Source organism: Chlamydotis macqueenii, chromosome 2 (assembly GCF_036417535.1).
Source record: "Chlamydotis macqueenii isolate bChlMac1 chromosome 2, bChlMac1.mat, whole genome shotgun sequence".
Taxonomy (NCBI): domain Eukaryota; kingdom Metazoa; phylum Chordata; class Aves; order Otidiformes; family Otididae; genus Chlamydotis; species Chlamydotis macqueenii.
This window is the reverse complement of record NC_141557.1, coordinates 84553231-84579894: the sequence shown is the minus strand read 5'-3', so window position 1 is coordinate 84579894 and position 26664 is coordinate 84553231. Positions and strand designations below refer to the sequence as shown.

General features: G+C 38.8%; 1 protein-coding gene across 2 annotated transcripts in view; it reads left to right on the top strand.

Moving 5' to 3' along the window:
• The window catches only part of TRIO (trio Rho guanine nucleotide exchange factor), a 254473-nt gene that overhangs the window by 133816 nt on the left and 93993 nt on the right, over positions 1-26664 (top strand). For both annotated transcript variants that reach the window (XM_086740366.1, XM_086740365.1), the window contains exons 14-21: positions 3733-3928; positions 5040-5206; positions 12091-12210; positions 13654-13845; positions 15129-15278; positions 16713-16827; positions 21650-21765; positions 24984-25106. In XM_086740366.1, the coding sequence (XP_086596492.1) occupies positions 3733-3928; positions 5040-5206; positions 12091-12210; positions 13654-13845; positions 15129-15278; positions 16713-16827; positions 21650-21765; positions 24984-25106 (1179 nt within the window). The remainder of the gene's footprint in view (positions 1-3732; positions 3929-5039; positions 5207-12090; positions 12211-13653; positions 13846-15128; positions 15279-16712; positions 16828-21649; positions 21766-24983; positions 25107-26664) is intronic.

Below are 26664 nucleotides of genomic sequence, written 5' to 3'. Positions count from 1 at the left end.
GCAACTTAAATGCCTGTAAGCCTGTGTCAGGTCCCCACACAATGCATACCACACACTTTACAACTCACAGCTTTATCTCGACTCTATTTTTGGACCGTACTTACAAGATGCCTGTTAAGTCATACAGTTGAAAAGGCAAGGATGCAAAGTGCTGGATCACAGAGACCTAACTCTTCTCCATTTCCCATCTTCTCTTTTTCTTTCTCCCCAGCACATAATATTTTCCAGGTCCTGGTTAGCACTCAGTTGGTACAAGGAATGCTAGTTAGAGCATTCTGAGAAGATACTTGTGGTTCTTTATTTCTTTCCCACTCAGTGTGAAAGAGTCTTCATCCCTTCTGTATTATGCCCTGCCTTGTGTCCTGTCAGTGTTACCTTTACATTTGTTAAAACGTAGGAATGTCAGGCAGCTCAAACTCTGCACTAGGAACTTCCTGAACGCATGCTATGGTAAGTAGTTAGCCTGTGTTTGTTCTGGGTTGTCCGTTTCCTGAGAGCGGTATTAATTTGCAGTTCAGTCAGTTTAGATGTGTAGTAGTCATTAATCTTTGTTCTGTTTGCTTAATGCTGATTGTCTCGATAAAACTTTAACAACAAAATAGGAGCTTGCTCAGTCTGAAAGTGTTGCTTGTGAAGCAGAACTTCAGGGGAAGCCCTGAAGAGTATGGGCAGAGAGTGCTTAATGCATGTTATTTTTATTTTAACTCTGCCTTCAGCACATTTCAGATTTGCATGGTGCGTGCAATGCCTGAAATAGATCACCTTGAGCTACTCAGTTACTGCTGAAAAAATGTAAGGATTACCAGCCTTGTTAGGAGCCTCAGCTGTGATGCGCACTGACTTCTTACCTTTTGAATGAATGTGGGACCATGCTGGCTTGCTTTATTTATTTGGATGATGGTCTTCCTGGTCTTTTGAAGGGGACAGGGTATGTCTTGCTCTTGTACAGAGTGTTTCAGACTGCTTTAAACAATGTGTGGACCATGATCTTAACCTCAGGGTTGCATGAAATAACATGGGAAGAAGTTGTAGTTCTTACTGTTGTTCATTCTTGTTCTTTGGAGGGAGTATCAGTGAAACCTCTTGGCTGAGGTGACACATGGTGTTGACCTTTTCTAACTTTCATATCAGGTACAGTGAATCGCAGGACAGTGTGAGAGGACGTAGTAACTACTTAAACCATTCTGCTCTTAGAAAAATAATGACACTTAGCGTCAGCAATCTCCCGTTTTGTTTATTACTTTATTTCCACTCAGTTTGATAGTAAGAGAAGTAAGGTTATGGCATCTGATCTAAAGGGAGATGTTCTGGCTTTTTTTTTTTTTTTTTTTTTTTTTTTTTACATAACACTGACACAAATGTGCCGTGTTAAATCGTAATCCAGTTTTTAGTGCTGTCTAGAAAGATGATGAAAGGTGATGTTTTGATCAGAGTTTCACAACCTTCTTTAATCTGCAGATTTTTCAGTTTGACCAAGTCTAACCACAGTTACTTCTTGAAAATAAATTATGTTGTTAACTGAACTGGATGAAAATAAGATGGCACATCTGATTTGTGAGAACTTCCATAGTGCAGTGGATGGTTTGAAGAAACAAATGTTGGGTGACCTCCACTGCTTTTAGTAGTGGATGAACATAGAGTTTTGCAGATGAGCTGGGAAGAGCAGGTCTGAGGTGCTTGAGAGCAGAAAAGTGGGTTAGCTGGAAGTAAGCACCTTCCCAGGCTGGACTGTCAGCAAGACTTGGAAGTTTGTGAAATATTTTAGATCAATTAGGAGATGAATAACAGAGAGAGGTGCTGAGACCTTTTCGGCATGGATCAAATGAAAGGGAAAATTAAAAAAGGAAGTTGTGAAGAATTTTGTGGGAGGGGAAGCCTATGTGTGCGTGTGTTTAGAGGGGAAACCAGTCATAATGCATAAATAGATTGTGTGATGTTTATAGCACATGCAAGAGAGACGAGAGAATCTTTAAGCAGTGGCTAAAAGCCTTGTCCTGTATATCTTCCTGCATCCCTTGTCCATCAGCTTTTCTGTTTTCAGTGTTACCCCTGAAACATGAGTTTCTGCCTGTTTTCACTTGGGCAGAGCTAGCTGATCGGGATTAGCAGTTGCAAAATAGCTACCCTGATTGTTTGATATCTCCTATCATAGCACGATGAAAAACTTGAATACTTGATGAATCAGGTAAAATTTTTGCAGAACACCTTTAAAACAGAAGGTAAACTCACTGGTGCTACAATTTTAAAAATGATTGCTTGATGTGTTTGTTTTCTGTGGTGCCGTGTGAGCAGAATGGAAACAAGCCTTCAGGAAGGATTGTAGCTGACTACAGAAACTTTATACAGATGGTTTAACTTTGCTTTCTCCTCAATTCTGTCTTTTCTACAAGGCTTATTTTTCTGGAATTTCTCTTGTAGTTTGACTGTCTCAGTAACTTAACAGCTCTGATTAATCGCTTGGAAAGCATAGTGGTATATTCTTTTTGCTGACAACAAATGACTTCGGTTAAATATTTATGCAGTCAGCTACTTTGTTGCTAATGCCCGTTTAGTCAGATCCTGTATTTGCTGTGTCTTGCTGCATAAATAGGTGTTTTCCTGCAGTTTAGCACTATTCACATCAGTTTGTCCTATTCCTGAAATTTTAGAACTCTGGAGCTAAGCCATACTTGCTTCTTGGTACCTATAATTTTGCTTTCCCAATGAACTGCAGTAGTTTTTGGCAAAACTCTGCTGAAAATTCTGAAAAAAAAATTATTACAAGCTTGAGTGATTAAGTGGGTTAGACAAACTTGTTTGAAGTAACTGATGCGTCAAACCTGTGCTGTAAGAACTCAACCCACTTTAATCAATGAGGATTGTAAGCATTATCTGTTAGGGTTAAAAACAGTTTTGTATCCTAATTAAAAGGAATATTTTACATTTCAGCCAGATTTTGCTACATGATTTGGAAAACTCAGTTGTATGAACAGACAAGGAGGACTTACTGTTGTGATACATGTTTTTAAAAAAATACTTCCTTAGATACCCTTCTTTGGACATCTTATGACTGAGAGTAAAATCCAGAATTAAAGTGTAAATTTAAGTGTAGCTGAATGATTTGAGCAAGCAAATTTAGCTCTGATGTTGCAGTAACACTGTAATAAAGTTATCCTTTTTGGGTTTGCTCCATTCGCTAAGTACCTTGCCTTTTGTGACAAGCAGTGTTTCTCAGTTGTCTGGCAGAAGTCAAAGGTGCTCACAAAGCCTGATGCTTCCTGCTCACAGAAGGGTGGAGCTTGGCTTTTTTGTAAAAGGGCTTGAGACTGGTGTGATTGAAAGCTAAGCTGGCTCTTGATGTGTGAATTATTGCTTGGTGCAGTCTGTAGAATTGAAAAGATGATCTAGATAATTTTCCTTTAAAAGTGGAGATAAAAATGTTTTAACTTAATCTGTTTCACAAGCGACGTGCTAATGAAGGAGTACCTTAACAAGACAAAGGTACCCTTAGTATTGCAAGGACTGGTTGAAGGAGAGCTGTAGTGGTTCTCAAAGAGATTCTTCTGGATTGTTTGCTGAAATTTAAAATCCATGCTAAAACAGCCTATGTCTGAACCATGTCGAACCTGATCAGTGAAGTCAGTCAACAATGAGCAACTCAACTTCCTGAGTTCCATTACAAGTGCAACATTGGAAATGAACATATGTTGTGTCATAGGCAACTGAACATTGGCTTTCTCCTTTTTCCACCAGATAATTTCAGACCTTGAGTCTTGGAATGATGAGCTCTCTCAGCAGATGAATGACTTTGACACTGAAGATCTTACAATAGCAGAACAGAGGCTCCAGCATCATGCAGACAAAGCCCTGACCATGAATAACTTGACCTTTGATGTCATCCACCAAGGGCAGGATCTGCTGCAGTATGTCAATGAAGTGCAGGCATCTGGTAAGATGGCTTCTTCGTGCTATTCCGGGCAGTGGCTTTATAAGAATTATCCAGTTCTCTCTCCATGGGATGTGTGAAAATGACAGAGATGGTGGTTAAGTGTAAACCGGAGACACGTGGAAATATTTTTTTTTTTCCCCCTTTATACTCAAATCATTTGATAGTGTTCATAAGAATATACTGTTATTATGACACGTAATTTTTATCTAAGAGTTGGCAACACCTAAGGATGTTTAGGTTTTAAAGAAAGGTTCTATGCAGGAAGTCAGTAAAATTAGAGTAGATAACAATGAGTTTATTTTTTTAACCTAAAGGGGGCTTATAGGAAAGACAGGGAGAAACTCTTTAGCAGGACCTGTTGTGATAGGATGAGGGATAATGGTTTTAAAATAGAGGGAAGCAGATTGAGACTGGACATAAGGAAAAAAAAATTTTGCAATGAGGGTGGTAGAGCACTGGAACAGGTTGCCCAGAGAGGTGGTGGATGCCACTGGAAACATTCAAGGCCAGGTTGGATGAGGCTCTGCGCAACCTGATCGAGTTGAAGATCATAGAATTGTTAGGGTTGGAAGGGTCCTTTAAAGGTAATCTAGTCCAAGCCCCCTGCAAGGAGCAGGGACATCTCCAACTAAATCACGTTGCTCAGAGCCCCATCTAACCTAGCCTTGAATGTTTCCAGGGATGGGGCATCTACCACCTTTCTTGTGGTTGTCCCTTCTCCTTACAGGGGGTTTGGACTAGATAACCTTTAAAAGTCCATCCCATCCTCTATCCCGAACCCATCCTGTCCCCTATCCCCTATCCTATCCTAGTGCAGTCAAGCCAAAATTTTCACCTTTGAAGTAAATCTTTTTTGTTTCTTATGCCCCTTCACTTGATGTTTTTAATGGTATGCAGTCACCTAGAGTAAATCTGAGGTGTCTTTTTAAAAAAAAAAAAGTTAATATAGCATTTTTAAACAGCACAAAAACCTATGCTCGTTTAAGCAAATCCTGTGAGGATTAAGTTGAACGTTGAGAAGGAGCTGGAAAAGTAAGTGTAAAACAGTGGAAACAGGCAGTTTGTCTTCAGAAGATTTGTAAGGCAATTATAAACGTCTGGCTGATTGCAGGTGTTGAGCTGCTTTGCGACAGAGACGTAGACATGGCCACTCGTGTTCAGGATCTGCTGGAGTTCCTCCACGAGAAGCAGCAGGAGCTGGACGTGGCCGCCGAGCAGCACCGCAAGCACCTGGAGCAGTGCGTGCAGCTGCGCCACCTGCAGGCCGAAGTCAAGCAGGTAGGCGGGGCCTGGGCCCTCCCCACGCCTCTGGGGGGGGCTGTTCCCCTCAACAGAGGGGGAACATTAACGCCTGCTGTGCCAAGTCTTGCATTGGGAGCCGGGAAGAACTTTGAGCACCTGAGAAACTCCGTCCTCTGTTGATATGGTGGAGTTTAATTTGTGTTAACAGTCCATATTTCTGATACAAGTCAAATATTTGGAGTGCAGAGCAGTTTGAACTTACGTTAAATAATCCATACTTTTATCATCTCTGTGGCGATCAGGCTTGAACACTGGCCTAATACATCTACAAATGGTGATAACATAATATCAGCAGGGTTTACCTTCCAGGAGAAGAAAAATGAAGTTTTGCTTTTCCTGACAGTAAAGTGGCAAGTTTTGAGGTTCTTATCTGATAAACACCTAAACTTTTGGTGAATTTGAGATGCTGTGGACAAAACCACTGAAATAGGTGAAAGGTTAAAACCCAGACAAATAAAACACTCTTACCTTTTCAGTGTTTTATCTTGCTCAGACTTGGCATCATCACAGAAGTCTGCTAGAGTCTCTTAGTGTGTTCCATAACGGCTCCCAAAGCAACTTGTCCTTTTTCTCTTTGTCATGAGCTCTTACAAAAATTCATCTTCTTCATGGAACTGTGAATGAGAGCTCCCAAGTTGCAAAGTAAAATAAAAGGGGTCCAGTTAGCATAGGAGAGGTGAATAGAGGGTTCCCAAAGTATTTCCAGGCAGAGGGTGGTTAGTCTATAGTAGCAGGCCCAAAGTTTCTGTGTGGTCTTGAATTCAGGGAATGCAAGGAACTGGTAGTGTTTGCTGTCAGTGCAATCTAGGTGTTAATCAAATATATGATATTCTAGTTCAAGCCTTTGCATACTCTGCTGAACTATGCTGTATCTGTCTTAGCACTTGTTCATCTCTGTAAATGCAGATTACAAATTACTCCTTTCACATTGAGTAATGGTTGAGATAACGTTATCTCAGATCTGGATAGATTCGGTACTGATTTGCATACTGTCTTGACGATCAAGGGAAAGAGTATACGTGAAAAGAAAGGGTGTGAATGCCAGCTGAGGCAGTCTCATCCCTTTGTGGTACATCAGTGGGTTAGGATGGGATAGGTTAATAGGAAGAATAAATTGTTAATTCCCATGATACTGAAATAATATTTAGTTACAGAACAGAATATAGCACAAGTTATATTTCAAAGTCACACTACTAAATAGTTATTTATATAGCATTTTCCCACAATAAAGTGAGTACCTTGCTCCATTAGCTTTATTTGTGTGCATGTTAAATGTGACAAGAGACAGACATGTTTAAAAGCTGTGTTTGCGGAACAAATATTCTGGGTTTTGGCTGTTACAAACAGGTGGTGAACATCATGGACTGTGGATGAACATCCATGTTGCACTTAGTACGTGGTTTGTAGGTCATTCTGTAAGATCTTTGTAACATTTCTGAACCACTGCTAGCCCTGACTGAAACTAAAGCTCAAGTTTAGATTTTTAAGAAAGCACTGGAAAAAAATAGTTTATCTTACAGTAAAGATATAGGTAGTATACTATCCTAGCCAGCTGCCTTTTTTTAGTAGACTGGAATTTTGGAGAAAAAATGGATTTTGTTTATATTCATAGCACACATCTCTATCGAGTGGGATTTTATGTTGAATTAAATACTGTAATAGATGTGAATTTTCGAACAAATTTCGATGAACATGTAGCTGACAGGATGTTCATGTATTCCAAACTCTTTTTCCAGATTTTCATTGTATAGATTAACCTGCAATACTGCCCCTGCCTCAAGGCCTAAAAATTCAATGGAACTGAAACTGAATGTTATGTTGTCTCATAGGATTTCTTTTGATCCCCTTTAGAAGGCTTTGGGGGTAGTAACTTCTAGTTTTGTGATTTCAGTTGCCTTCTCAGAAAACCACATCTGATGTATTTTAGTTCTTACTAAGTATCAGGAAGTGTGTTTCCTCTGCACTGGGAAAAACAACATAGCTCAGCAGGTCACAGCAGGTGCTACCTGAGAGTAAAATGACAGCATAAACCTACTCTTCAGTCTGTTTTGTTTGTATTTTGTTGCCTGAAGCAGTGAACACATGGTTTTCCAGTTCGATTACTGTGATTTTGTGCCAGATTTATTGTTGAGGAAGTGAATGTAAGCATACTTATTATGTAGATGAGATACTGTCTCCATAGCAAGGACTTTAACGAGATTCCCATTTGAATTTTTCCTGCTAAACTGACATTACTCCTATTGTATTTTCACGTATATGTATGTATATAAAAAATTATATAGCTTGTAGTCCTGTGAAGAGGTTAGACTGGAACACAACAGGAATTTTTCCATAGGGTTCATCTCTCAGATTACTATAATGGAGGCCAGCAAACTGTCTCCTGGCTTAGTTTTTTAGTCAAATATTTGCAAGGAATCTTCTCAGTACTAGGTAGTGAAAATTGGAGTTTAGTAAATTCTTATCAAATAAGCACAGAACGTGGATGAAAACATGCAATGTTGCTTTTCCCTTAGCTACCATACTTGTTCTGCTTTGTGGTGTTCTAGTTCTGTAGATCAGGCCTCAGGACTAGGATGAAGCAGGAGGGCTGGAAGACAGAAGTTTAAAGAAAACCCGCAAAGAATTTGCTTGTCAACTGAATGTGTAATAGGTGCAGAAAGGGCAAAACCAGATAGAAGATTGCAGTGTAGGAAAATCTCAGCAGATGAGAGAACAAGGTTGCTCACTGGTACAAGAAGGGACAGCTGCACGTGGTGAAAACAACATGGAAAGGAAAATTTGGTCATTTTGTACAGGGCAGAGACATATGAGTAGGTAGAGGCAGAAAAATAGTTAAGAAAGCATCTGTTTCACCCAGACTGCACTTGCATGTTTGCCTGACAAACTTTTATCACCTAGAATATAGCTGTGGGATTACTTATTGCAGCATCACTTCCACATACTCACTTTGTAGAATGAATGCTTTGCTTTGCTTAACATGTAGCATGTGCCTGGATCAAAATGTCCACCAAGCTCCAAAATGCTTTGGTTTCAGTATGCTCATTAAGCTCATTAAGCCTTTTCAGTGCAGTATTGTCTGCTGCTCTGATCATGGTGTGTGTTCTTGGATATGTGCCTGTATATTCATATCTGTACAACAGTGTGCATATCCTTGCACCAGGTACAAGCTTGTACCCCCCAGAGTGCCTTGAGCAGCCTTGTGTTCTCACATGCAGATCTTTTAGTTTGGTTCAAACACAACCCAGTGCTTGAGCTCTAATTGTCACAAAATACTACTCCGGAAGAGTATCCTGGCACTCCATATAGTGCCATATGGATGTGAAAATGTAGCTAGGACAGCAGGCTGAAGCAGGTGTGTCTCCTGATCATGTTTAGTTAGAGTGAAAAGCTGGTCCAAGAAACTAATCTTAAATCAGGCATTTATCTGTAGAACTACTGGCTTTACGCTTTGAGGAGTCCCAGACTTACGGTTTCAGTTCCAGTTTTTCTGATGCCTTGCTGATGCTTTTCTAGCCTGCTGAAGGCTCAGATTGAAAAAATGGGATATGTGGTCCACCCAGACAGTGAGGTGATGGGAACATGCCAACAAACACTGGAAGGCAGTAGCTCTGGAAGAAGAACCGGCTCATTATTTACTAGTGCTTATGTTTTCCCCTTGAGTCAGAGCAGAGGAAAAGGGAAAGTACTGCTGGCAACTTTCCTTGTAGGAGTTCCACCAGCTTCTGCACTTACACCCTCACCTGGAACAAACAGGAAGGCAAACCAGTGTGTTTGAACGGCAAGTTCTGTGCTAGCTGTCTCTGCTGTGTATGATGGGAGGCCAAGTCAAGAAGAGCTTTGAACTGGTGCTGCTTAAGCACTCTCCTTCATTCTCTGGAGAAGGCTAATTGTATTTTAACCTTAAGGAGGTGTGTTACATTACACTATACCTGGAAGAATTATTTTGTAAGGTAGAGAGGGAGCTTAGAACTGCTTTCATAAGACAAAGTACTAAATAAAAAAGGGATTTACAAAAAATCTTCTGCTCCCCATGTTCTTACAGACAAATCATTTCCTCCAAGCATAGTTTCTGTCTACAGTCTGTTGGATCCATCTGGTTCCATCAGAAGTTTCCCTTTTTCTTGCTCCTGAGGCTTACCTGGGCTTGCTTCCTTGAGTATTAACAACCCTCAGGTGTCTTAACAACCTAGAGCCTCCCACCTCCTTTTGTGGTCCCCTTTTTCTCCCCCACACTGTGATCTGGAAGTGTCTCCTTGCAGCAGGAAAGGTTGTTCCAAGGTCAGAGCCGTCTCCCCACTGCAAGGCTCCACCTGACCCAGGACTTTCTCCCCAGAGGAGCAGAATGTGCTCCCAGTTACATATCTAGGAGGTACTGTCATGCCCTACATCTCCACTGCAGACCTATTCTTTTCCACAGACTTGTGGATTTTCTACAGACGAATTCAAATGCACGCTATCAGGGGAAAGAAAAACATGTTAGCCATTTGTTGTGCAGGCAGAAGTGCATTAAAACTGCAGTACTAATACAACAATATTGCAGTCTGGATAAACATAAGACAAAAGGTGAGATTGTCATGCACATTTGAAGGAATGGATTTGGACCGCCTTTTGAGTAGCAGATTTGAGGGAATGTGTCAAGACGGCTAAGACTTCAGTTCCTTCAAACGGTTAAAGACATGTTAGAGTATGCTTTGGATGTGGACCACATGTGCCTTTGTTTTTAAGGATTTTTGTTTTAATAGGTCCTTTTCCTGGTTTCCTCCCATGTTTTCAGTCTGATTGTGATCATGTCTTCTAATTCACTTAGTAATACCCTGACGCGGTAGCATTAGTAGTAGTGTCATATGTGGATCACTAGATGAGAGTATTTAGTATTAAGAACTAACTGTGATTTGGTAATTAATGTAATTATTACCAGTGCTTAAAAGTCTAAAATAATTTTGTAGGAAAACATTAGAGAAGGTATGCTTAAACTGGTTATTTTCAAATCAGCTGGGCCCAAATGAATTCACCCTAGAATACCTAGAAAACTGCCTGAAATAGTGTCATAGACATTAGTGCTTATCTTCTCCCAAACTTCTGGAGATTGGATGAGATTCTGGAGGCCTGGAACTCGACATCTACTTCTCAAAAGTGGGAAAGAATTAGCTAAGGGAGGATTATAGGTCAGCTAGTTTAACATAATTCCCAGGAAAAATATGGAAACAAGTAGATTATTAAACCTGAACGGTGACGAGGAGAGAAGACTAACAAAGATTGGTTAAGTATAGCTTCCCCTTGATAAAATCCTGTTTCTTCCTGACAATGTAACAAGTCTTCTGGGTGGAGGTGAAAAAGCAGATGATATAGAACTTCCTTCTATATTTTAAATTTTTAAAATAGTTTAGTTCCGTCTATCTGACCCTAGCTTACTATGAGAATGTCATATGAGACTACATTACCATGAATGATAACTTGCTGGAAAACCATACTCAGTAATAAAAGTTATTAAGAAACTCACTGGATTAGAAAACAGATTTCAAGATTAAAATAAAATCTGTAGAAGTCTGTTTGTATTTGGATACTAGTTCATATTTTCAGTAAGAAAATCTACATGTTAGAGCAGAGATTACGCTTTTAAATTTGAAGATAAAGGCGAAAGAAGCTGGAAAAGGGATTTAAGTTCATCAGAAGACACTGGATTATAGTTCAGAATGATCTTGATGTATGGGAGAATTGTGCTGAAAAAAAAAGGATATGAATTTTATTATTGACAAATACAGAGCATGATGTACTGGCAGGAATAATCAGCTGAACAAATGCAGCGCTGGGGTAATTACAGACTGGGCTGCAGTTCCATAGAAAAGTTGTACAGATGACAGTCAATAACCTGAATTATGCCCAGGTTTACTTAATATTTGAAATATTTTGATCAAAGTGATGATTATCAACTGGAGAGAGCTTGTAAAAGAGCAGTGAGAAAAAGTAGGTGGCTAATTTCACATGGGAGAGGTTGAATAGACTGAGGTCAGCAAGAGAAGAGGAGGCTAAAGGAGGGAACGGGGTAATGTTCCTGAGGGAGAGAGGAGAGGGGAAAACAAAGCTGATGCTGAGAGGGAGAAATTTTTTTTGTTTGTTTTGTTTTGTTTTGTCTGTTGTGGGCAGGAAAAACAAAATGAGCTGAAATTACAGTGAGAGAGATGTGAGTGTTAGACATTAGAAAGAAGACTTACAGTGATAAAAATGTCTATTGAGAGTATGGGATGCCCATTATTGGAGTCCTGAGTAATGAACAAGGCACAGATCTTCCAGGAGGAGCCTTAAGGTTGCATGTTCCTGCTCTTGATAAGGAATGCACTGGGAGGCCTCTCCCCACCTGAGAATTCTTCTGGTTTCAGTGAACATGTCAAGGAATGCACATCCTGAAAACAAAAAATCTTTAAGCAATTACAAGACACTCAGTGGTCACATTTTTCTCAACATTAACATTCAAAATTATTTGCTTACTTTTTATTAAGCTGCATCTCCTCAATTTACATTACTGATACTGCCTCTTAGGCAAATAGTTCTTGTAACTTGTTCCTGGTTTCCAGGTGACAAAGGCATTCAGAAACACAACTTTGTTCAGAGTTTAAACTGAAAGCACAAGCATGTGGTAGTTGACTGAAAGACAGGAGTTGTCAGCTAAGTGAAATTATAGTGAATGTCATTCACTGTGTTTATTGACTATGTAATTCACTGTAAATACATAATGAATTCATTATTTAGTCATCAATTCCAGTACTACCCGTGACCCTAAATGTTTTTGTCCCTAGCAATGATGCTTTTCTTGCTGGTTGGCAGTGGAATTGCGTATTTCATGCTCTTCTCTTTTGCTGCAGGTTTTGGGCTGGATCCGAAACGGGGAGTCAATGTTAAATGCTGGACTTATCACTGCTAGCTCTTTGCAGGAGGCAGAACAGTTACAGAGGGAACACGAGCAGTTTCAACATGCGATAGAGGTAAAAGCACCATTTCAGTGACCATAGCCAAGAGGTCCTGTATTACAGTTCACGAGTGTCTGTAAACAGCACTGCAGTAAGGAGATTTGGTCTCATTTCATACTGTTGGGTTAACACTACAATATTTTGAGTTTAGGAAAAGCTGTTGAAATAATCTTACAGCAAAGAGATAAAAACACTTACTGGGAAGGTGGGGTTTTTGTTCTTGTTCATTTTGGAGCTGCAATTCCAGGTGAACACATCTTCACAGTGCTTTTGCATCTTTATAAAGCAACAGCCATTTTTTGATTGGAGAGGAATAAAAAAAAAAAAAGAACAAGTCTGTTCACAGCAATTTAAATGAAAATGATATTTCCCTATGTTAAAATAAAACAGTATAATGCTAATTCTTAAAGTTAAGAATAAATGGAACAGCAAACATTTGTGTATTCTTATATGATCCTTTAATCTTTCCATTTTTGTTGATGGTAGGTGTCACTGAAACTTGTGGGTGCTGGTGTGTTCATCCTCCTGCTGTGATTTCAAACTAAGTTTACCAGATTGGTCATATCTCTGCAAAAAAAAAATAGGCAGAGATCTTAAGATTGACTGGAATGCAGTATTATTAAATTATATGTGTGATTGAGGGACTTGGGTAGTATTGATTATATATAGCACACTTCTTTTGAAAAACTTTACTGTTCTTGAAAGATTAACCAAAGTTATGATTGTTTGGGAAAATATTTTCAGCATTATTCTATTATGTAGTAACTCTTTTCATGTTTGTTTGCCATTCTGTGGAGTTTTCTTTCCCTCTGTCTGGGTCATTGGTTTTGGTTTGATTTTTTTTTTTTTTTTTTTTTTTAATAGTTTGCATATATGTGCCCTCATTTTGAGAGCTTTGGTAACTCTTAGCATGTAAAAATCATAAGACCTCTAGGTCTTTGTCAATTTAAGGAAAGATGATTAAGAAGGTTAAATTCAGAGTTTTCTGGATCATTCCATATTTGTATATAATAGTATTTATTATAGTTAGAGGTTCCAGATTTTAGGCAAATATATATTTACACAGAGAACTACAGTTAAGAACTGTAAGATACGTCCTTTCCATTGTTTTTTTTTTTTTCCCTCACCATGAAGGGAAGGAAAATCAACCTGAAATACATAATTATGACAAACTGTACTGCAACATGGATGTGTGTGTGGCGTAATGCTAGCTTGTAAACTGCTAGCTTGTAAACTGCTAGTCATTGTTGATTTGATAATAAATCTCTACAGGATTTATTTCCTTTATATTTGCATAAATGAAGTCACGCAGTAACTAATATTAGACAGCTATTTTTAGTTAATGGATGTTTGTGCATGTGTATAGAAATGTCATTGACACAGTGGAAATGTGAGCCTTTGAGGTCTTCAGGAAAATGAAATGCTCCACTGAACTCCTGAATTTTCACCTCTTATCAGAAAACACATCAAAGTGCCCTGCAGGTTCAGCAGAAGGCAGAGGCAATGCTGCAGGCTAATCACTATGACATGGATATGATCCGGGAGTGTGCAGAGAAGGTTGCTTCCCATTGGCAACAACTGATGCTGAAGATGGAGGACCGTCTCAAGCTTGTGAATGCCTCTGTTGCCTTCTATAAAACTTCTGAACAGGTACAGAAATGCTACATGATCTGTATCTGCCTTGGTTAACTCTTTAGCTTGGCATAAAACAGCATTACCTAAAGAAATGGTTGACTAGGTTTGGTTATTTTTGCTAATTTGGTAGCAACTGCAGTTATACAAAAAAATGCAAAAAGCAAATCCTCTTACCAGCTGCCTTAAAAGAGAAGCTGTTTGTTGCAGCCTTTCAGTATATAAAGTGGTCTTATAAGACAAAGTCTTTGCCGAGGCCTGTAGTGACAGAAAAAAAAGGGCAACAGTTTTAAAGTGAAGGAGGATAGATTTAGATCAGATAAAAGGAAGACATTTTTTACAATGAGAGTGATGAGACACTGAAACAGATTGCGCAGGGATGTTGTGGGTACCCCCTCCGTGGAAGTGTTCAAGGCCAGATTTGGAAGAGGGTTTGAGCAATCTGATCTATTTGAAAGATGTTCCAACTCAAACCACTCTGTGATAAATGAGTAATAGTCAAATTGTACTAAGAGACTACAGTGTAATTGGTCTTGCTTCAATTAGCAAACTTCAAGGAAGGTACATTACCAAAGTGCAGTGGTTACTGGTGAAGACTTAAATCTTGGTCAACCTCTTGCATCGCTTTCTCCTTTAATATTCTTCAGATTCTTATTTTTATTGGAGAAAAGCCTTGTAAAACATTTTCAAGATGAAACACATTGTACAACTTCTTAGTTGGATTTCTGCTTGTTTCAAGAAGTTTTACTTAACCTATAGACAAGTTACACAGAGGTTTTAATGGAAGTACGTCAGGTGGCTAATTCTGTTTTTTGTGGGGGAGTCGGGGAAAAATCAACTTCATCCTACTTGTCTCCAGAACAGTCCTAACTGTTGGGCAGGGTGGCAAGGTTGCTTCCTCTGCAATCATATCTTAAGCCCATCCTGAACTATGCAGTCACAGAAACGGAGAAAGATGAGCAACTTTAGGGATAGCCTTCTAAGCAATTCAGCATAAGCAGACCAATGCTTGCAAACCTACAGCCTAAGTAACATTCAGGGTCGTGCTGGATAGGACTCTGAGCAACCTGGTCTGGTTGAAGATGTTCCTGCTCATTGCAGAGAGATTGCACTAGATCCCTTCCAACCCAAACTCTTCTATAATTCTATGAAAGTTTGTTGCCTTCTCTTAAGTCCCTGTTAAAACATGTCAGAAGCTAAGGGACATGTAAGGAGTAGATTGGTTTTCTGTGCTTTTTTGGCATGAATTTGGAATTTGTCTTACTGAATTACATTTGAGTTGGACTCCTCCTTCCTGATAGGTGTGTAGCGTGCTGGAGAGCCTGGAGCAAGAGTATAAGCGAGAAGAAGATTGGTGTGGGGGAGCAGACAAACTGGGTCCGAACTCTGAAACAGATCATGTTACTCCCATGATAAGCAAACACCTGGAACAGAAGGAGGCATTCCTAAAGGTAAGGTTTGCCATTTTTTGGTAGTGTTCTGTGTCTTGGAAAGTAGACAGTCAAACTCTCGCTCTTACAGTGCTGAAATGTATGTGGAATGCAACAGTGTGCATCCAAAAGCTACAGGTATGTCTCAAACTTGCAAAGATGTGGGATGTGACACATTAACTGCTTCTGACAGTAATTAGGAGAGTACTACCAAGTGCATAAATTTGTAGCAAGTGTTAGAAATGTATTTCCTGTTGAACTTCAGTAGATGTCAGGTCTCCCAGTGTGACTGAAGAGGAATTGGGAATCACTGCTTTGAGCAGCTGTCATTCTAAAGAATGCTTAAAGGCTGCTGCTTTGGAAGAGAAGTGACAGTCACATCGTGCCATTGCTGCCTGTGTATCAAAGCAGCTTTCAGATGTACTTTGACTACAGTAGAGTATGGAAGGAGGAAATTGCTAGAGAAGCATCTGGGAGTAGTTGAGTTTGTGTAATAGCCTGCAGATAAATGAAAAGTTTTCCTTCCAACTGATGTCCTAGTGAAGAGGGATATTGATCATACTGAACAAATGTATAATGGATGCTTGCAAAGCAGCGTAGCTAACCCTGTCATCAAAGGCTTTTCCCAGCATCACCTTTAAAGACATCAGAATATAAAACTTAGGTTAATTAAAAACCTCTTTGTTCTCAGTGCACAAATGAGCATATTCAAAAACAGATTAGCATAGCTCTAAGTATACTGTCAAATAGATCTTTCTACAATTGGCATGTGAATTTCCAGTCTTTGTATTTAAAACAATTGAGAAAAGACTTAGTGTCTCTGTTACTGCATCTAACCATACTATCTTTATCTAACATTTTAAGCAGAACACGAAATGCTACTTTATTAAAAATAAAGCAGTCAGCCCATATGTAGTACTTGGTGTATATTAAGATAAAGAAGGCAGCTGAGCTGAGTGTTGGTAATACAGGGCATATCTTAGTATCTTAGTGCTTTTGGTTTCACTTCAGCGGAGCATTTACTTATTGTTTCAAGTGTAGTGGTGGATGTTTTGGAATATCGAGGTGATTACATAAGCACGTGCACTTTGTTTACACAATAAAAAAAAAAACTTCAAGTGGCACATGGCACATACACAAAACAAACTTCTCTGTGAGCTCTGAGTCATGCTGAAAGCTCTAGAGCAGGTAATTGCTTTTCAGGATCTTCAGATAAAAACTAACAGCATTTTGTTTGGGTTTTTTTCTACTGAATAAGTAAGGATTAACTGTTATTTGTTGGGAGAACTGTTTTAGTGTTTGGGTTGGCTTACTTATAGAAGGATTCAACAAGCAATGCTTTTTAAAATTGGCAAGGATGGGAAATGCACAAAAGGGAGTTGAGAAAGGTCCTTCATCTCTTTCTGGATACATATGTGTGCATCTTCAAAGAAAGTAATACCACTGACTCTCTAGGCTTGCACGCTGGCTCGGAGGAATGCTGATGTCTTCCTGAAATACCTGCACAGGAACAGCGTAAACATGCCAGGCATGGTGACACACATCAAAGCACCTGAACAACAAGTCAAAAGTAAGGGGTTTCTTATTCTTTTTTTCTCCAAAGAACGTGATCATCATGTGTTGTGGTGTGTGTGATGATGGGAGAGTGAAGCCTGCCCAAGTGGAAAGGGCTTAACAGGAAATAATTAAAATTGCTCACACGCTTTGAAGAAGCTGCCAGTCATCAAGTTCTCTTATACTCAAATGAAGTTGCTTTGAATTTATTTATCTCCTGCTTACACCTAGTCTTCTTTCAATTTAAGACTCAAATGTACTGCTTTGTTCAGAGAATGCGATAGTAAACTTCCAGGTGATAATGTCTGGTCTGAAGCCAAATGGGAGCTGGTCACTGTAAGCTTACTCATTGTGTTAGTGTGGTGCATTCTGTGAGTTCCTTGGGAGTGCCAGAATGATACAAGATAATCCCTTGAATCATGCCCTTGGGCCCTTCATATAGTTGAGTCAATATTAAGGAACTTAATGAAGTATACGATAACTGAAATGGTGTTTGAGTTAGATGTGTAGATAGGTAGTAGCTGAGGTGAGGCAGGAAAGAAATAATTCGTGAAGCTTGGCTTTTGCTAGGAATAATTCAAGGTAGTGCAGCATTCAGGTGTAATGTGCTGTGAGGAATGGAGTAGAGAGAAATCTGTAGGGCTTTCAGGGATAAAAGGACACATTAATAGGGTATGCATAGCTGCTGGATGGAGTAGGCAGAATAGTGATCAGAGACATATTCAGAAATAAATACAACATTTTACTCATTTGTTTGCCGATTGTATTCTACTTGGTGCATTTTGAAGCTGTGACTGAACACTCAGGCCGTGTTACAGACTGAAAACCAGAGAAGTCTAATTGTCTAATTGCTGTTTGCAACTACCTAAATGGGAGTTATGCAGAGGATGGAGCCAAACTCAGAGGGACATGGCAATAGAACCAGAGGAAAAAGTTGCAGCAAGGAAAATTCTGAATCGATATAAGGACAAAGTGTTACAGCAAGGGTGAGAAAGCACTGAGTAGAGCAGGTAGCCAAGAGAGGTAGTGGCATCTCTGCCCTTGGGAATTTTTAAAACTCAATTGAACAAGCTCATGAAAAACTTTGAGGTTAGTCCTGCGTTGAGAAGGAAATTGGAACAGATGGCCTCCAGAGGTCACTTGCACTCTATATTATTTGATAACTATCAGAAAAGGACATACTCACTGCTTTGCTCTACTACAGGGGGAGAACAGTTCATGTTAAACTTAGCCATGTATCTGAGAGTACTCAAATTGAAAATCTCACTGTGTCAATTACTTTTTTAGTGTTGGAGAGATAATAGGGTGCTGGCCATACTTTTCACTCTAAGGAAATAATTGGATTGTAGCAGTTGAAACTTTGAGTCTGTAGAGCTAAGACAAAGAATTGTTCTTCCTGTGTCCCCAAGGTATCAACATTTACAGAACTGTACAAGACAAAATCTCAACATAAGTGCTGGCAGTATCAGTAACTGAAGAAGTGTTGCTGAAATTAATCACTAACCTCTTATTTTGGTAGTAGACAAAGAAAACAAAGCAGAACCAAGCAGGAAGTTGTAGCTACCGTACTTATTGAGTATAAGAAAAAATGTTAGGGCTTTTAGACAAACTCTTAAAATTCACTTCTGAAAGCTGTTTGTGTAGAAACAGTCATTCTGAGAAAGATAAATGTGTTCAAATGAGGAAAGAGTAAAAATGTCTCTGATGATGTCCTTGAGAGTAATTATGCCAGAACCATAGTGCTATGCATGTTCTGTATACATTTAAAATCCTGGATAAATACTACATGTTTAAAAAGTATGTGATGGAAGTTTGGAAGACAAGTGCAATAAAAATCCCCAAGCAGGAAAGAAATAAGCTGCGTGCTCTAACACTTTTTCTCAATGAGCCATGTAATATATGCTTCTGGGAATTAAACATGGGTCAAGATAAAACTAGTGAGGACTCTTTCCTTTTAGATCTTCATTGTATGGTGGTAGCTGACCAAGTGATTTATAAGTTCACTCTGATCTTCCTGTTCAAATATGTATGTAAGAAAGAAAATATCTTTTAATCTCTTTCTAGATAGACAGAGGAAAAAATAATTAGTGTTTATTTTATTCTGGTGAAATACAGATTGCATGTGTTCTGCTGGACAGAACACATACTTGGGTATATGCTTGAAACAGTGTTAGACTGTGATCAGTATATAAATGAACTTGAGTAACCCTTAGCTTCTGCAGAACTTGCTGAACCCTTTAAGAAACCTCATTCAGTGGCGTACTTGATCCTTACTCCCAGCTGCAGATTATGATATCTAGAAAAGCTATGTGTTAATCTAGGCAAAGTTTCACTAAGCACATGCTTCATGGGAAACAGGAATCACAATGGTACTGAACTCAGAGATGTCCTTCTGTCGCTTCATAGTGGTATAAATAATTTCCTCGACCTGCAGTTAAGAATATCTAAGTACTGTATCAGACACCGTGCCGAAGCTGAATTTTAGGAAAGAGTTATGGCCTGAAACCGCTGTTGCAGATGGATTCAGTTGGTGACAATTTACTGTAAGCTTAGAAACAGAGCACCTTCATCCTTGCTTCTGCTGCTAGTTTCACATGTGGCTTTGTTACCTCTGTCTCTGCTGCATGGGCTGCAAGTAAGCAGTCAGCACAGGAATTTGTCTAGTGGTGCTTTTATTATTAGATAGGTTGATAGAATGCAAGATGCAGACAGACAGCTGAAAGCTCTCCGAGCTTGACAGAGCCTGAAGAATAAGCTAAAAGCTTAGGAACTAATCCTAATGATTGTTAGAATCAGAGAAAATTAACAACAGGGACTGTAGTTCAGAAGGCGTGAGACAGCTGTTCATCCAAACCTAGTATAAAATATCGATGTCCTATAACTTCCTTTGAGTATTTTATAGAATATTTTTTTCTCTTCCTTGTCAGTCCAAGAAATTAATGGCAATAACACTAACTGTGCCCAGCCAAATGTCTCTCACTGACTTGCCATCTGTATCATGTCCTGACAGAACAAATGCTGTTCCAGTTAGCTAAATTCACCTTGCTTGCTCTTTATCAGAACTGCTTTGCGTGCGTCACTATCAAGATGTCTTTTTTTTTTTTTTTTTTTCATATAGTGTCCAGTTGGGTATATTGCATTCTATAATGATGGTATTCACCCCTCCAAAATCTGACACACATTCTGAGCAAGCATTTTGGAGGTGACATAAGGTGACATAAGAAATAAAGATTAGAAACCGGGTGAGGCTCATAGCAGATCAGCTCATGGCTTGGCTAAGGCACAGACCAGTTGGGGCGTATCTGAGGATAGCTTGCCCAGCAAGAAGAAAACCTTGGCTGTAGTGACCAGATTCCAACCAAAAGCAAGTCCTGGGTGATCTCAGCGCTCTGTGGTGAGTAGGAATATGGTGCTTCCAAGCAGGAGGGTGTTGGCAGCAATGCAGACAGGTTTCATAATCCTCAAAGAGGTTTTGAGGAGCGGTTGTAGTTGGTCCCAGAACACTGATAGAGATAGAGAGAGATGCTTTTCCCCTCAGGTTCCCTGTATTTGAGCTTCTCTGTCAAGCTGTTTCTTGGACTTGTTAGCTTTTGAGGTGTAAGGCATGGTGGACCTACGCAGTGGGACAGGGCAATGCAGAAGTGTTAAGAGGCCTAGCACATGAGAGCCTCCATTCATAATTATGGAAAATAACCAGCTGTGGGTATAAGTAGAAAAGCAATTAAAGCATTATTGTGAAGAATGAGCATTTTTTGGTAGTCTCTTCTGCTTCTGGTAGACCTCTCTTTGAGTTCTTTGCACTCCCTACAGAATCACCTGGCAGAGACATTGGATGTCACCATTTCCACGTATTTCAGCTTGCCATCTGGGTTTGTAGTAGCTACAAACTTCGGTAGGGCTGCTGCTCTGGAAGAAGCAGTGAGTCAAGTGAGCTTCACAAGAAACTGCTAGGATTTCTTTGTTTCAAGAAAAAAACCCAATAAACATTAAAGAAGCAGAGTTCTGATAAAATCATCTGCATATTGTAAGATGTCTTTGCCATCCGGGAAGAATTTATAAGCCAGACATGTGGAATTGCAGGTGAATGGTGGAATTTGGCTGTGACTTCCAAACGGCAGACAGTTTCAGATACTCAGGAATGGAATAACAAATTGTGAAGTTAATTATTTGATTACCTGGAAATTCTCTCAAGGCTCAATGCTCACATTTGAACAAGTCAACTTACTCAATTATACTTGGTTTTGATTTTTTTTTTTTGGAAGGGGAATTACAAACTCTAGTAATTTTGTGTATTTTTTTTTTTTTATTACTTGGATTTCTGTACATTCAATACCTGCTTATGTTGCATTTGTTCTTGTAGTGACCTAAGATTATGTATTTGCCCATATGGATTAAATTGTTGAAATATTTTATAGGAGACTGGTATATTCGGAAAAGGTGGGGGTTTTATTATGATTAATCTGAAATGGTAAGCATGTTGTTATTAGTTGTTCATGCTCATTCTTTCTGAGGAAGCCCCATCAAGAACCATCTTTATCAGACTACATTTTCAGTTCTGCTACAAACAGTGGCAGTCCCTGTATGAAAAATATTTGAGAGAAAGAAGATGTTACTCTTAACTTTTAATTGCGTCTCTAGTTTCTTTAACCAACACTTGTCTAAATAATAATGAAACAGGAACACTGTGTTTCATGAATGTCAGGAAAAAGAGCAAAACAAAGAGTAACAGAGTAAGTGTATTGTAAAGTCTACAATATAAAGTACTTTATTCTGCTGATTTTAATGTGATATTTCAAAATTGGTTATCATAACCTCTGAAACTATTTTCATTTCTTCAGATATCTTGAATGAACTCTTCCAGAGGGAGAACCGTGTGCTGCATTATTGGACCATGCGTAAAAGACGTCTTGATCAATGCCAACAATATGTGGTTTTTGAAAGAAGTGCCAAACAGGTGAGGGTTTTATATAAAAGTCCTCTTCAGTGTGTTTGAGGTTTGACATAGACTGACTTGTCCCACAATAACAAATTTGCCAGTATTTGCCAATATTTCCAACAGCTGAAAGATCAATGATGAAAAGAGAAGTTAAATTACTTGATTTTCCTGTTGACACAGGGTGTCTTCACTGCTATAAGTTAAAGGTGGTGTTTTACTTCTGCCAGCTTGATCTGGCACTGGTGAATCTCATTCTGCAAGCTTGTGTTTGACAAATGATTACACTTGTTAACTTTTACACGCACACTTAATTTGACCAGGGAAATAACAGGCAGCAACATTTTTCTCCCATGCTGGGAGGAAAAAAAAAAACATCTAATTAAGTTGATTGGCAGTTCTAGAAAGCTGACATGTTGGCTAACTGATAAACAATAATAACTGAATTACTTTCTAAAGTTTTTGCAGTTCTGCTTGTGCTTGGTTTCATGGTTTCTTGCATGGTATCTCTCTGTATTTTGTTGAATTTGTCAGTCTGGAAAGAACTATTAAGCAACTACCACACACACAAAAAGATCTTACTAATCAAAATACAAGCCATTAAAATAAGTAGGGGATTCCAAGGCAAAATTAGTAACTGGAATGATCTGCAGTAGTTTTTTACTTTTTTTTTTTTTTTTTTTTTTTTTTAAACTGGATATAGGACAAAGAAAGGAAGCTATTTGTTGCTGTTCTCTAGAAAATGGCACAATGCCCATAGTGTGAAATATAGTTAGATCTACTTTAAAGGACTCAAAAACCTAACTTTTCTTTCTGACAACCAGCATAGAGGCTTAAATACTAGCGATCTGTTTCGATCTCTGGAAAGATTTCTAAAGTCTATCTTTCATGATGTCACAAAGAAAGTAATGCAAGATACATCTTGGAGTGAAGTTAAAGATTAATACATCTTTAAAACAACACTACAACCCCTTCCCTACCCCCCACTCTACTTTCTAATAACCTTAACTCCAACCTCTGCCAGGCACATGACCTACATGCTTTTGTGTAGAGATTACTGAGTAACAGTCAAATACTGGAGATAAAGATCTGTCAGCATTTTCATTGTAAATCCTATTTTTCAGCAATCACCAGTTCAGTCATCAAAAACCCTATAGGACTCTACACTAATTAGCCAGGAAATGTAAATGTTGCTGTCTTTATTTAGATTTTTGTTTGGAAGTTGAAAGAACCCATTTTTTTTGTGATTTCAGAACTTGATGCTCTGGTATGGGAGCAGATACCATAGCATTTTGTGAGTAACACGGTAGACACTCAAATCCTTCCAGAATTAAGGGCTCACCTGGTCACTAAATTGATTTCTCCAGTTCTTGTATGGGATACGTCTCTCCGACATACAATGCTGATCCTCACATGAGATGAGAGCTGATCTAAACTGTAGGAATTAACATTGAGATGAACTTTCTGTCATGTTGTGGCTCTAGAGAGCTGCCAAGAAGTTATGAAAGGGCAACATTTGGGGAGGAGGAGTTTTTTTGTTTATCATTCATTCCAGAATTATGTAATAAACCCACACAAAAAAAAAAGGTGGAGGTTAAAAGTGAAAAGTACCAAAATAAATGTAGGTTGCAGTATCAGCGATAGCCATACTGCTTGTCCAGTCTTCACTTGCAAAGATTGACGTAAAAATGACAGGGAGCATTGTACAGGTGCTTGGTTAAAATGTCCCTTTTCTTGGCAGTAGTCCAAGAGTTGTTGGTTTGTTTCCATCAGCGGTGCTTGAAATGTACAGACCCATCTCGTCAGCACTAGTATGTAGCTAAGTAAATGGCATCCTAGTGTTCACATTCAGCGTTGAATTTTGAAGACTTTCTACTCAGTTTAGTTTCTGTATCAAGAGGCAAAAGCAGGTCCTAAGTTGAAGGAAAAGAATCAAAGTTGTTCAGTCACAGCCTTGAAAAACTTAAATTGTTGGTGGGACTATAATACAGACTATGCCTTTTCTGATTCAGTGTAAGATCATGCTCTCGAAAAATACATAGCTACTGTCCACCTGGATGAAACTTTTCCTGTTCTTGGCAATGTGGATAGATAGAAGGGTAAACTGAAAGTATTAGAGAGAAAAGGAAGAATGAGGACCCATTAGCAATCTACTGCTTTTTGTCTTGGGCTATTACATTTTTGTCTAGAGCTGTATATATTTACTGAAAACACAAAAGATGTGCATTTAGTAGCAAGACAGTTTTAAGCAAGCTATATTAAACTCTTTGAACATCTAATACTGACTTTGTCAGAACCAGGAGGTTTCTAAGTTCATGTGCCTCTGCACACTGCTGTAGTAGCCAGTATTAAGAGCTGCAAGACAACTTAATAACGTCAGTCTCGAGCTACACTTTTTATTTTTTACTGTTATGTGGCAGTTAGAGAGGGCTCTTCCCCCCTGCCCCCACCTCAGTAGCCAGAGAGTAGGATTCCTCACAACCACTGAGTTATGCTTAAAAGGGCAGCAGATATTAATGTGGATAGAACATAGGTAATAACCTGGTTCGTAATAGAGTAAGGCCCCAGAATGCGGAAGGGAAGCAATTTTAGATTGCTGTTCTTGATTCCTGTCTTTTACTACCTGTACATATATTGGTTTAACTGATACATCTTGCCTTTCCTCCTCTGCTGCAGGTTTAATTTCTAAAAGTACATGCAACTACAGACCATACTTTGTGAGGCTGGAATAAATGTCAGCTAAAGAGTGAAACGATAATTAAATCTTACGTGCTTGGAAAGTTTAGCCTGCACGTTTGACAGTCTTACGTACATTTTTTTCAAGTTGCAAAATGCGTATTTCTGAGTGCAACTATCCTGTGTTGCACCAAAAAAAAGTGATTATTTGCTCAGTTGTGGGGTATACTAACAAAACTGTAGACATAGTCAGTTAGAACCTTTTAATAGTGGATTACTATAGTCCTCTAGTAGTGGACTTCCCTGAAGTATTCAGATTAATGTGTCAGTTTTTTTTTTTTCTTTAATGCTTTAAGCATTGCTTCATAGACTAAGTGAACAAAGTGAAACAGAGTTACAAATTGTTTGATGTTGTAGAGGTGTTAGATGATTGCCATGAGTGACATAGAATAAAATTTACCTGTGGCCAATATATGTTTGTGAAATACCGATTACAGATGACTTCTACTGGCAAAAGTATATTGTCTTTTCTCTTACGTTTCCTTCATTATTGCTTTATTTAGGCTCTAGAATGGATTCATGACAATGGAGAGTTTTATTTATCCACACATACTTCCACTGGCTCCAGTATCCAGCACACTCAGGAGCTGTTAAAGGAACATGAAGAATTTCAGATCACAGCAAAGGTAAAATAAATACAAATTATGTACGATTTAAAAAAAAAAAACAACCAACCAAACAAAAAAAAAACAACCAAAAACACGCAACTTGAATTCCCCTCTCTCATCCCACCTCCCCCTCCCCCAAAATGTGTCCATCAAGCTTTGTTTTCGTGCAGTGGCTTTCTCTCTATATTTCTATTGGGAACAGAATAAACCAAATCATAATCCAAAGATAATCGCTGTAACAGGAACTCCATCAGCCCTTTGTGCAGTTGATTTATTATAACAGAATTGTAGTGAGATAGCTTAAACATGTTTTTTTTAAAAAAGCCTACAAACCTTGCAGATACTTTGATTTCCACTTTTATATCCTCATTTCTGTGGATTACTGTATGTTCATTTAGAATATGAAATACAATAAGGCGTATTATTATTCAGCTGTGATTTAATTAAAAGATATTAGAAAAATTAAAGCTTTACTTGTTAGATTACTCATTTTATTAAAGTATTATTTGATTCTGCTGTAACTTTTTGAGCCGTGGCAGCATTATGTTATTCTACGTCTCTGGAGGCCTATACAGAGATGCAGATGTCACTTGTGAGGCTTAAGTTTTCACATGTGAAAGGCAACCAGTGGGTGACTGAAGTTCCTGAGCTTCCATAACCTTATCTCTTCCTGCTTCATTTTGTCACCTGTTCAAACTGTCACCTGTTTCCACATCTTGGGTCTCCAGTCTTCATACAGAAATAATACAGCCCAAGAAATTAAGCAAGTGTTCATTTGTCTGAAGGACCACCTCAGAAGAGAAGAGACCTGGAGATGGAGTTGGTCATGGGACATGTGGAAAGGGAGAAAAGATAATCTAGAAAAAACAGAGATACCTTTTGCTTTTTAAACCTATTTTTTCTGAGTTTTGCTCCAGCCTTTGTTCTGCTGGATCCCTTCCAGCATGCAGAGCACCACTGCCCCCCTTGTTTCCTCTGTTAGTCAGCAGATGACGTGGGTTCCCCTGTTGAAAGGATGTTGTTAGTGCCACCCCCTTGGTGTTTCACTACCTGTTGGGAAGTTGTATTAGCCCTTGCTAATTCCATAATGAAAAGAAATGCTCGAATGAGGGACTACTAGGAAAAAGAAAGATAATTTTTAAAAAGGGGACAAACACTATTGATTTTGCAACTGACATGAGAAAGTGCATAGTCTTAGGCAGCTTGTTAATTGGAAAAAGCACTTAGTTACAGATTTGGTGGTGGCTACTTGTTTTCTTCGTTTCTGTCAAACAACTGTGTGACAACATAATGTGATATAAAACAGATCTAAATAATACGGTCTTAATGTGTTGAAGTGTAAAGCATATAACAAGACTTATCTCCGTCTCAACATTTCAGTGACATCTAAAGGAGGTAGATTCTTGACAACTGTGGGCCAGGTCCAATAGCAGTGCTTCAGTGGTAATGAACAAAATATCCTCTTTGGCATCAAAACTCTTTTGTCTTGATGCGAGGAGAATACCTCTGAAAAGCTTACCTAGCAGAATTTAATCTTCGGGTTAGATATGGAGAACATTTTTTAAAGAAGAATAAA